The 13250-nt window shown below is 37.3% G+C and overlaps 1 protein-coding gene across 2 annotated transcripts in view; it reads left to right on the top strand.

Moving 5' to 3' along the window:
• The window catches only part of xrn2 (5'-3' exoribonuclease 2), a 309462-nt gene that overhangs the window by 220058 nt on the left and 76154 nt on the right, over positions 1 to 13250 (top strand). For both annotated transcript variants that reach the window (XM_028797522.2, XM_028797523.2), the window contains one exon: positions 1404 to 1525. In XM_028797522.2, the coding sequence (XP_028653355.1) occupies positions 1404 to 1525 (122 nt within the window). The remainder of the gene's footprint in view (positions 1 to 1403; positions 1526 to 13250) is intronic.

The following is a 13250-nucleotide window of genomic DNA, read 5'->3' on the forward strand; positions in this document are numbered from 1 at the left end:
AATATACACATAAAGCTGATTGTGATTTGTGGCAGCTTGATGTAGTTTGTTCTCAGTGTCTGTCTATCCCGTGCTTTTGTAATTTTTGAAACAAACTCCAACAGGGAGCTATGTGTTTGAATTGAAAATGATTAATCAGATTTCCTCAAGGGAATTAAGAAGATATGCAGAGATTTCAACTATACTACAGTCCATTTTTGTGGAAGATTTTTAACTTGAGGTTGTATCCCAAAATTGAGCCTTAGAAGGCTTAATTTTTATTTTAAATTTGATGACATTCCAATTCTTTCCAATTCGTCAGGAGCAGAGAATGTCAGAGCAAGAGAGAGAGAAAAAAGCAACCAATCAAAAATCAATACGTGCTGTTTGATCTTTTAAGTATGCGAAGCACAGTGCGGGAAGCATATTGCTTGACAAAGCAGCCATATGTAAGCCCAGCAAGAAAGAGAGCAATGAGAAGGTAATCTTTCAGCGTTTTTTGAGGAGCGACCGTATCCTCTAGGGGTGCGAACAGCCCCCGTGCTCACAATATATTTGAGGAGTTTTAATTAATACGTAATACGCGCTCTGGTTGGGTAGCTTCTCAGCCATCTGCCAATAGCGTCCCTTGTATGAAATCAACTGGGCAAACCAACTGAGGAAGCATGTACCAGAAATTAAAAGACCCATTGTCCGCAGAAATCCGCGAACCATCAAAAAATCCGCGATATATATTTAAATATGCTTACATATAAAATCCGCGATAGAGTGAAGCCGCGAAAGTCAGTGCGATATAGCGAGGGATTACTGTATTCATCATTTATCTGACATCCATATGAACATAGTTGTGTACAAATAAGACAGGGGTCCCAATCAAGCAATTTCAAGGCAAGCTATTTAAAATTGGTCTTGAAAACCTGATAATCATCTTCCTTTTTTTTTTTTTAAAAAAACAAAAAAACCAACTGTTTTAATTGATGGTATAGCCATGGCTCTTCAATCATCTGCAGTGTCTTACAATTAATTTCAACGGTTTGAAAAGTTTGCTCCCGATATAGTGGGAATCCATCATTGTTTCACTCTTCTTTCTCCTACACAAAATCAAAAGCCACACAGAAATATTTTACATGCTTATATTCTTTTATATTTTTTACCTCATAATGTCTAACAGCACCTATCATTAGCCTTCTCATTGTGAATTTATTCTAACTGTATTTGGTTTTCACTTTATTTGGTTATGAAAGACTGTGTTTCTGTGTTACATATGCTTGTTGAGAGTGGAATTCTCTGACTGATTTATGTACACTCATGACCGCTGGTTGTGAAAATACAGAACCAACAAATAAAAAGGCAATGTTATATCTTAACCGTTGAAAGCTCTAAAAATTCTAAAGCATGCTTTGTGTCTTTTTATACTTTTAAAGCCATAATATGCCAAGAGAGCGAACAAGGGATGGTGCATACAGCAACGCACCACCACCAGGGACTTACCATCAGCCAGGACCAAATAGACAACAAAGGGCATCTCTGGCCCCACCAGCACAATGTAAGTTATGTTTACCTATCTTAATTTAAATCAAACTATTCGGGTCGGTCTTTGATGTCTTTACATATATTTGAATGTGATGAAGTTTCATTTTAATACTGTGTCAATACAAGTAAATTATAGGGGCTCTTGATAGAGTGAGTGTGTTTATGTGCACTTGTTTCAGTTATTTGTACTGTTTCCTTCACCTAGGTTCTATGCAGTTTCAGCCCCAACACAGCCATCATGTTCACCAAGCACTTATCATTTTTGTTATAAATAGGTTTGCCCTATAGGGATACTTTGTGAAAACATGGAATGTACTGATTCCAACTCCTTGGTCTTAGGTGTTCTGTCAAAATAAAGAATTCCATTAAAGGTTCTATCCCCCTGCAATGGATTGCCTTTTAATTGCACATGCTTATTCTGGCTTTATTATGCATCAGTTGTAGGTATCAAGATATATTACAATTTTCATGTGATAAGTTTCCAAAGACCTGCAACACTTGGCTTTGTGCCGTGACACAGATTTTTGGGGTAGTTTGTCACTTGTGATATTACTGGCTGTCTTAGTGATATGTTTAATATCAGTTTTATTTACAATTGATTAGCTTGATGTATAATGAATTTTCATGTTTCATAAAACAATAGACATTCTGACCTTTTTACCAATATTTGACACTTGCATTTGGGAAGCCTTTCACGCGTTTTGTTTTTAGCAGCCTTTTTTAGATGAAATGTATAAAGCAGTTTTTCAGTCATCATGATGCAAGTAAAATATTTGGAAAATGATCTGAGGAGGTGCCAGAATCTTCCAGTCTCACAAAGCTGATGAGGCTGTGTCTTCAGTGTCATTTATTGTTAGCAGTTTCTTTGTATTTTAATACAAATTTCTTAAAGAAAACTTCGGGAACAGTTGCAATCCTGGAAATGCTTTTGCCAGGCAAAGAAGTATAGAAAACCTTGTCTCTTCCAGCATTACTGAACCTGTAATCTTGATTTTTAAGTTGTTTGCATGTAAGTATGTATATTTCAGTCTTTACCTGTTTTCTTACTTTCTGCTATTTTACATGGGTTTTTCTTTTGGTGAGAAAAGTATGTTTAAAGCTGTGGTTTCAGACTGTGTTAGTCATAATTGTGGGATTTGGTATCATGAACTTCCTTGGTGAGTCTCACATTGTTTGCTGTGGCCTTTTTTTAATTTTATTGTAACCATGCCATACAAATAGATCAATTTTTACAAAAAATAGGATTGAAAACATATCAACCCCCACCCCTGAGAAAGAGAGGATGGCTAACGGAGTAAAACTTAAAGCTAGTAAAAATAAGTAAATTGATGAGTCTAATAAGCAGATAAAGATAAATGGAGAAGAAAAGAAAAAATGGGAAAATAATCTGCTTCCTCAGTGCTTTAAGAACTTAATCTAAAATGTTATTGATTTGATCCTGCCAGGTTTTGAAAAAGTTCTGCACAGATCCTCTGAGAATTTGATTTTTTCCAATTTCATATAGTATGAAACATCAGTTACCCACTGACTTAAAAGAGGAGAGTTAGGATTCTTCCAGTTTAGCAAGATAAGTCTGCGTGCCAATAGTGTAGTAAAGGCGATCAGTTTGTTTGTTCTTCTCAACTTTAAGCCCATCTGGAAATACAGCAAACACAGCTGTTATTGTGTTAGGAGGGATTGTGACACCAAGGCTGTCTGAAAGGCACTTAAAAATTTTTGTCCAGAATGATGTTAATATGGTGCAGGCCCAGAACATGTGACCCAGTGAGGCTGGAACTTGATTGCAGCGTTCGCAGGTTGGATCTTGCCCTGGAAACATTTTGGACAATTTTAAACGAGACAGATGTGCTCCATATATAATTTTGAGTTGCATAATTGTATGCTTTGTGCATATGGCGCTCAAGTGAATTCTCTGCATTGCTACCTTCCACTCCTTTTCTGATATGTTGAGTGAGAGATCCTTTTCCCACTGTCCTTTTGCATTTTTGAAAGGGAGGGACTGTAAGATGATTTTATATATTGCAGAAATGCTGTCTTGAGTCCTTGAAAGTGAGCAATATGTTTTCCAGCATAGAGGAAGGTGGGAGATGATGAAGATCGGGCAGGTTCTGTTTAACAGAGTTTCTAATTTGAAGATAGTGAAAGAAATGTGTTGCTGGAAAGTTGAATTTGGAATAGGCCTATAATTGTTCATAGGATGCAAAGATGTTGTCTATATAAAGATCTCTAAGTAATTTAATCCCAGATGTTTTCCAGATATTATAAAATGCATATATTTGCGAGGGTTGAAAAAGGTGGTTCTCGTGCAGAGTTGCCACAGTTAAAAGGTTCTCTATCTTATAATGCTTCCTACATTGGTTCCGTATTCTGAGTGAGTGAAGCATAATTGGGTTGTTAGTATATTTGCGATAACTTGCATTTATAGGGGCACAAAGCAGGGAATATAAAGAAGTACTGCAGCATTGTATTTCTATTGCGGACCAAGCCTGTGTATGTTCATCTATTTGTGTCCATGTCCAGGTTTTTATAGCTTGTGTGTTTGCTGCCCAGTAATAAAACTGAAAAGTTAGGTAGAGCCATGCCACCTTCTGCCTTAGGTCGCTCTTTGGATATATGGATGTTTTAAGTTCCAAATAAATGAGGTTATGGTTGAATCTAATTGCTTAAAAAATGATTTATTGATGTATATTGGAATGTTTTGAAATAAAAAGAGAAGCTTAGGAAGGATATTCATCTTAACAACGTTAATTCTTCCAGCTAGATTGAAATGAAGGGTTGACTACCTGTGCAAGTCTTGCTTAATTTTTTCCATACAGACGGTGAAATTTTGTTGATAAAGAGCTTTATGTTTACTTGTGATATTTACCCCGAGGTATTTAAACTGATCTGCAATGATAAAAGGGAAGGTGTCCAGTCTAATATTGTATGCTTGAGAATTCACTGGAAAGAGCACACTTTTATTCAAATTAATTCTGAGATCAGAAATCTTTTGAAATTCTGTAAGTGCTGTTAGGACTGCAGGCACAGTATTTTGTGGGTCTAATATATACCATATACCATATCATCCTCATATAAAGAAATTTTCTGTTCAAGTCCTTCTCTGATAATCCCCTTTATCTGATGAGCATTTCGACAGTGAACTGCCAGTGGCTCAATGGCGATTAGCAAAAAGTAGTGGTGACAAGTTGCATCCTTGTCTGGTACCACGTTCTAGTTTAAAGTAGTCTGAATTAATGTTGTTAATACAAACTGAAGCTTCTGGATTGGTATACAGTAGTTTGATCCATGCACAAATGTTCATGCCAAACCCAAATTTCTCTAATGTAGTGAAAAGGTAGTTCCATTCAATCCTATCAAATGCTTTTTCTACATCCAACGATGATATCATCTCTGGGGTGTTTGACTTTGCAGGTGAATATATTACATTAAACAGGCGTCGAAGATTGGAAGCTGTCGGCCTTCAATAAATCCAGTTTGATCTTGTGATATTGCCGAAGGCAGCACTTTCTCCATCCTTCTAGCTAGGACTTTGGAGAGTATCTTAAAATCATTATTTAGAAGTGAAAATGGTATGTATGATGCACATTGTAATAAGTCCTTATTTTGTTTATGAAAGATGGTGATTAATGCTTGGCGAAAAGTTTGAGGTAGAATTTGTCTCTAGCTTCTGCAAATGTTGCTAATACGAGGGGTGCTAGCTGAGTGGAGAATTTCTTATAAAATTCGACAAGGTAGCCAACAGGGCCTGCTGATTTCCCTCTCTGAAGTGACTTTAGAGCGTCTAGTAATTCTGATAGCGCCAAAGGTTTATCCAATTCCTCTGTACTAAGAGTATCTATTTGTGGTATCTGTAATGCATCCAGAAATGCATTAGATTGTGTGTTGTCTTCTTTAAACTCAGTAGAATATAAGGATTTATAGTAGTCTCTAAACGTGTGCATTATATTTTTATGGTCAATGATTTTGTCTCCATTCGTGTTGGTGATTGCTGGAATTGCATTGTGGAATTCTTGCTTGTGGATCTGTTGAGCTAAGAGCTTATTAGCTTTATCTCTGTGTTCATAGTAATGACGTCTTGATTTAAAAATGAGTTATTCGGTTTTTTAGTTGTTACGAGGTTGAGCTTTGAATGCAGAGCCTACCTTTTCTTATGAAGTGCCTCACTTTGACACCTGGCATGTTCTTGATCGTTTCTAGTAATTTCATTGGTTAGCTCTGATACCTTCTTGGTTTAGAATTTATTTCTGTGGGAAAGATATGAAATAATCTGTCCTCTTAAGAAGGCCTTCAGAGTTTCCCTGCAGAGATCTCTGAGGATGTATTTGTCTCTAGAACTGATTTGTTTTAATATAAATTCTGTACAGTTCTCATCTGCTAACAGAAGTGAGTTAAGACGCCATCTGCGAGAGGAGTATGTGGGGCATAATGATTTTAGCTCCAAGATCAGAGGGGCATGGTCGGAAATAACAATAGCGTTGTACTTGCAAGATTTAATCTTAGGCAAGAAAGTATTATCTATAAAGAAATAATCATTTCTTGAGTAGCAATGATGCACTGGCGAGTAGAAGGAATATGTTCTTGAGTTTGTGTTTAGAAACCTCCAGGGGTCTGATAAGTTGTGGTCAGTTAAAAACTGTAATTGTCTTTGCAGTGTTAGATGTCATCCCCCCTGTGACAGGAGACCTATCTAAGAGTGGATTTAAAACACAAAATCCCCAGCCATTATAATTTTTATGAGTGTTCACATTGGGAATGGATGCAAATACATTTTGTATGAATTCCTTATCATCGACATTGGGTGCATAAACATTTATCAAAATCACTTTACGGTTAAATAAATTGCCCATGACAATCACATATCCCTTCAGGATCAGATACTACATCTGATACGACAAATGAAACTGTTCTATGTATGAGAATTCCCACACCTCTAGTTTTCTTTGTAAAGCTGGAATGGAACATTTGACCAGTCCAGTCTTTTTGCAGCCAGAACAGATCCTTGCTTAGTAAGTGGGTCTCCTATAAAAAATACTATTTTAGCGTTCAGATAGATAGATAGATAGATAGATAGATAGATAGATGTTTACACCTGTTAGGTGAGAGAATACTTCTTTTCTTTAATTTGTGATTCGGGCCTTTAACATTCCAGTTCGCCATGTTAACTGTCCCACCATGGAGACATTGATTCTGAATTTTTGATGTCATTTTGTAGTCTTAACTGGAAGTGACACAGTTTTAACCTTAATTTCCAATTTTCCCACGAGTTATTGCCATGCAGCCAATTGTTACATTGGTAATTATAAGGATTAAAAGGAAGGATTAGATATAGCTTATTCTATTTATCCCCCCCCCCCCCTTATCCCCCCCCTTTTGTCTCCACACGTAAGGTTGGATCCCACTTCACAAAGTCCCAGTCCTCTGACATACCTAGAGACAGAACACGTCCAAAACAAAACAAACCCCCCAGCAGCGGCGTTTGAGGATTGAAAAATAGAGATATCAATTGCCGATAAAGTCTAAATACTATAAGCATAAAATATATTCTTCAACTTGAAATATTAAGATAGTAAACCCAGGAAATGGTGTTAAAAAGTGGCCCTGGATAAGCATAGTAAACCCTAATGCAATAATAACAATAACAATAAACCAAGGGTATGATGTTAAACAGTCTCCTTTAGAACAGAAAAAAAAACCTACTTTAATTTCTTACACACATACGCTTAAAACATAAACAGAAAGTGGCAAAGAAGAGAAAAGGATGTATAATTATGGTACTAGTATCATTGCAAGCAGATCAGACAGCGGGTGCATCCGGAAAGTATTCACAGTGCATCACTTTTTCCACATTTTGTTATGTTACAGCCTTATTCCAGAATGGATTAAATTCATTTTTTTCCTCAGAATTCTACACACAACACCCCATAATGACAACATGAAAAAAGTTTACTTGAGATTTTTGCAAATTTATTAAAAATAAAAAAGTTGAGAAAGCACATGTACATAAGTATTCACAGCCTTTGCCATAAAGCTCAAAATTGAGCTCCAGTGCATCCTGTTTCCCCTGATCATCCTTGAGATGTTTCTGCAGCTTATTTGGAGTCCACCTGTGGTAAATTCAGTTGATTGGACATGATTTGGAAAGGCACACACCTGTCTATATAAAGGTCCCACAGTTGACAGTTCATGTCAGAGCACAAACCAAGCATGAAGTCAAAGGAATTGTCTGTAGACCTCTGAGACAGGATTGTCTTGAGGCACAAATCTGGGGAAGGTTACAGAAAAATTTCTGCTGCTTTGAAGGTCCCAGTGAGCACAGTGGCCTCCATCATCCATAAGTGGAAGAAGTTCAAAACCACCAGGACTCATCCTAGAGCTGGCCAGCCATCTAAACTGAGCGATCCGGGGAGAAGGGCTTTAGTCAGGGATGTGACCAAGAACCCGATGGTCACTCTGTCAGAGCTCCAGAGGTCCTCTGTGGAGAGAGGAGAACCTTCCAGAAGGACAACCATCTCTGCAGAAATCCACCAATCAGGCCTGTATGGTAGAGTGGCCAGACGGAAACCACTCCTTAGTGAAAGGCACATGGCAGCCCGCCTGGAGTTTGCCAAAAGGCACCTGAAGGACTCTCAGACCATGAGAAAGAAAATTCTCTGGTCTGATGTGACAAAGATTGAACTCTTTGATGTGAATGCCAGGCATCACGTTTGGAGGAAACCAGGCACCGCTCATCACCAGGCCAACACCATCCCTACATTGAAGCATGGTGGTGGCAGCATCATGCTGTGGGGATGTTTTTCAGTGGCAGGAACTGGGAGACTAGTCAGGATAAAGGGAAAGATGACTGCAGCGATGTACAGAGACTTCCTGGATGAAAACCTGCTCCAGAGTGCTCTTGACCTCAGACTGGGGCAACGGTTCATCTTTCAGCAGGACAACGACCTTAAGCACACAGCCAAGATATCAAAGGAGTGGCCTCAGGACAACTCTGTGAATGTCCTTGAGTGGCCCAGCCAGAGCCCAGACTTGAATCCGATTGAACATCTCTGGAGAGATCTTAAAATGGCTGTGCACCGACGCTTCCCATCCAACCTGATGGATCTTGAGAGGTGCTGCAAAGAGGAATGGGCGAAACTGGCCAAGGATAGGTGTGCCAAGCTTGTGGCATCGTATTCAAAAAAATTTGAGGCTGTAATTGCTGCCAAAGGTGCTTCGACAAAGTATTGAGCAAAGGCTGTGAATACTTATGTACATGTGATTTCTCAGTTTTTTTATTTTTAATAAATTTGCAAAAACCTCAAGTAAACTTTTTTCACGTTGTCATTATGGGGTGTTGTGTGTAGAATTCTGAGGAAAAAAAATGAATTTAATCAATTTTGGAATAAGGCTGTAACATAACAAAATGTGGAAAAAGTGATACGCTGTGAATACTTTCTGGATGCACTGTATCTTTTTGCCATGCCATGATAGGATGCAACTCACGATCGTATTTCAAAAAAGTGTCAGGATAAGCTTTCTTAACTCCTTTTCTGCTTCATCCGTAGTGGTGAAGATATAATATTTATCTTGAATATCCACTTCCAGTTTGGTAGGATACAAGAGGCTGTATCTGATATCAGCTTTCTGTAACCTTTGTTTAATGTTGTAAAAAGCGGCACGTTTAATGGCTGTTGAGGGTGAGAAATCAGGGAAAATATGAATGTGGTTATTTTCAAATTTAATCTCTTGTTTCTGTCTCAGAAGTGACATTACATTTAAGTTTAAATTGTAATCTCTCGAAGCGAACAATTTGAGTCCTAGGTTTAGAGGTATTTGATCCACGTATGTGATATGCTGCTGCTATCTGTGTATCTGATTTAAAGTCCCCTCCAATTATTTTTGAGAATAGTTCAGCTACAAATTTCACTGGGTTTGGACTTTCACGATTCTCAGGTAGATCTTCGATTCTACAGTAATATTATTCCTTCTGCATTCATCCTCCAGAGCAACAAGTCTGTCTCCGAGTTTTTTGCTTTTCCATCAGCGGTAGATGCCAAATGTTCAGCTGTTTCAAATTGAGTCGTGAATGTCTGCTTAATGTCTTCCAGCTGATCAGCAAGTGCTCTCAGTTTGGACTTATTTTCCTGAATGTGTTCCTTAGTTTTTCCCAGCATACCTTTTAAAGGCTGCATCAAAGCGATTATATACACGTTTTTCCAAGTCTTTATTATCCTGCTGCAGCTTCTCGTTTGTCTTCTCACTTTCTGTCTTTATATTTTTCTGAATGTCTTTGTTGAGCTCATTTATGGCCGTGGCCATTGTTGCGATCATTACTTTCAGTTCGGACAGATTGTTTCGGTGTTTGTGCTCCGTGGGTGAAGTGGCAATCCCTGTTATAGCCAATGCTTCCAGCTCGCTAGGGGTAGATGAAAGTGCAGACTGCAAGGCCATTTCCAGTTTCAAGTGATCTTCTGGAATCGACGAGCTATCATGACCTGCATCACTTGCACATTCACTCCCATTTTCGCTCTCGACAGGAGACGATGCAGCGAAGCAGGGTCCTGGAAAGTCTGTTTTTTCACCTGTCTGTTCCAGGTCAGTCTCTGAAAGGCAGGGATGTAGCTTTAGGTTTCTTTTCCGTTTCTTTCTGACCCCCTTTCTTGTTGCTCATGTTTATATACTGTAGTAGAAACTCCTTGGGTTGGGTAAATACAGGATACCTCGGGATAATAAGAAATAAGAGAAAAATATAAAGCTGCTGCTAACTGAGCTCCGCTTCAGACGTCCATCTCCCGTAACGGACATGACCAACATTGGCAAATTCTATGGGTGTGTGCTGTGATTTAGAATAATTGTAGACATGAATGTTATTTAAAATTGTTTTTCATTCTAACAGTGATGGACTATGCTAGAAAAGTGGTTTAATGGTAAAGAAGTGCAACACAGACTTGCAGTAACTTTCTAAGTTTGAAAATGTTTTGTTTTTCATTTTTTTTATTTCTGTCAATGAAAATAAGATTTATTTTCATTTATCCATTTTCGTCTTTGCATGCTTTATTATACAGTAATATAATACAGCTTAATATTGTTTTATTTGTGTCTGACATGAATGGAAATGATGAATTTGTACAGAACCAGAGAGCCTATAGCACTTGGCAAATAGTGCCTTGGGGGCACTAATAAATGCAAACCCCAGGGATAGCTGATTGTCTATTTGAATTCAACCAATTTTTAAGAAATGTTTTTGGATGACCATTTTTGATTTTAATGAAATTTGGCATATGAATTACACATACAGTGGAACCTCGGTTCACGAATGTCTCTGAACACATATAAATCTGGTTATGACCAAAAAGTTCGGCAAACTTTTGCATCTGTTCACAACCACACACTCAGTATATGAACAAGCCAGTTTCCCTTTCGGTTTGTGCACGGCGATGATTTCTGCACGTGTTCGGTCTCTCCCTGTGCATTCCCTGTGCAGCAAGAGAGAGGGCTGGCCGCATAAGGCCGAGAAGGCAGTTAAAGACTGCACTTGGCTTGTTTTTAAAGAGACTGATTTTGAGCATTGTTTTAATCTCGTTGTATTTAATGAAGACTTTTTTTATTGGATTTTAATCTCCACTTCTCTTCTGTTTACAGCGATCGGTTCATAGCGTGCATTGTTACAATGTTAGTTTTCTTGGTTGTTTATTAAATTACGGATTTTTTAAATGTTCATGTTTTCCCTGTGTTTAAAACTCATTTAAAAAAATGTGTTTTTAGCGAGCGGTTCGTAGCGCTATAGCGCGAACTCTTGCAATGTTAATTTTCTCTGTTGTTCAAGGTTTTCTCAGTGTTATTCAATGTTTTTACATTTAGTTTACTATTACGCTGTGCATTCTATGGTATGATTAACTATATTTGTGCTTAAAAATCATTTAAAAAAAATATATGTATTTACATACAGTTCATACAGTCTGGAGTGGATTAATTGTATTTACATATAATCCTATGGGGGAAATTACTTCGGGTTCCATTGTACCTTCCTGAGATAACTATCAGTGTTGTTTTTTTTTTTTGAAACAGTGCCATTTTCAAGACTCTAAAAAGGCACGTGGGGAAAGGGTACTTTTTGACTTAATTGGTAAGAAAGTACTTTAAATCAGCTTTCAACATAAAACATTATGAAGTTATTCAAAGTGGTTTAGGAGCTATGAGGCTTTGATCTTCCAGAAAAAAATATACTGACGTGACACACTAATCACACTTTTTTTTATCCTCTTATTTAATACAAACAGTCTAAATGTTAAAAAATTATATTATTGGGTGGTTTGTTGCAAGGAGACCTATCTTGACCTGTTAGTGATTGAATTTGGGTTGATTTGAATTTTCCAGTCATGCTTCACTAGCAATCTAGTGAATGTGCATGTTGTAGTAGGCTCAGTTGCAGTTGAACTCTGCTACTTTTTAGTAGCATCTTGTTCACCTCTATGTTTTACTTATCTATTCTTGTGTTATTACTCTGATTGTCCCACTTTGGTATTATAAGTTATTGTAAATTTTTTCAGTAGTTATCAGTACTGAAGAATTAAGAGAGATTTGTTTCTATGAACTGATCTCAGAAAGAAAGTTAACCAAATTGCAGTGAAAAGTGTTTGTCAGTTAAGTAAACCATTTGACCTCCAGATTTCTATCACCAATGAGGAATGTTCTGTAGTTTGGATCACAGTGAGTTAAGTGAACAGTAGCAGAAATTAGTGGAATACCTTCATTCAGAAGAGGTTGATTTTAGCTAATCTGAAAGACTTCTACCAAGCTTTTAAACATAACTGTCCAGAAACAAAAACATTCAGTACAGCTTCAAGCTCCTGCATGAGCACACTAAGCTCGGTTTATTGTCAGTACAGTAAAGCACATGAATTTAACTTTTGTTTGTTTTTGTACTGTTGAACTTATCCTCTTCTCTCTAAAACTACCCAGTAAATATTACATATTTAGACTTTAGGCCATTTTTTTTTTATTAATTACTAGGGGACTGTGCCCTCTGCTCACTTCATTTGCCAACCCCCAGGTTTAGTTAACCGGAAATACAATTTAAAGAGATTGTTTTTTTCATGGGAACTGTTACATATGCATTATGTTCACTTTTACTTTAAAACTTCAGTAAAAACAAAGTTTAGAATTAACATTTCTTCAAGATCTCATTGAATTTTGATTCCTTATTTGGTCTTACATCGTGATATTGCAATGTATAACTGGCCATGAGTGAATATTGTTTCTTTCTCTCTTATAAATCAACTTTTTCGAATGTGATTTGTTAATTGTCATTGCAAAAGCTATTCTCATGGGAAACTGTAAACGTTTTAGTACGAATAGCATATCAAGATCTCCTTTTGTGTCTGTTATTCTTGGAATATGTACTACATTACCTTGTCGCCTGTTAAAATTTTATATCAGCAGCAGTTAATAATTTATTTTGCAAAGTAACCAAAAATGCATGTGAGGCAAACCCCGTTTTTGAAATTCTATCGTGTAAATAAATGTATGCTCTGATTTGCCAAATACTGTTTCGAGTTCTTTCAATAAAAATAAAACTTTCTGATAAAACAGTCTACTTGCGTAAGTGGAACTATCCAGAGCCGATGTAGCCAGTGGCATTGTTCTCAATCTGCGGATTTCTGGCCATTGTGGATTGCACGACATTGTAATAAATAAATCTGGCCGACCGATATTTCGTGATATTACCATTGCATCATGAAATAACTGTTGAAATGCTCTTG

This window comes from Erpetoichthys calabaricus, chromosome 3 (genome assembly GCF_900747795.2).
Source record: "Erpetoichthys calabaricus chromosome 3, fErpCal1.3, whole genome shotgun sequence".
Lineage (NCBI taxonomy): Eukaryota > Metazoa > Chordata > Cladistia > Polypteriformes > Polypteridae > Erpetoichthys > Erpetoichthys calabaricus.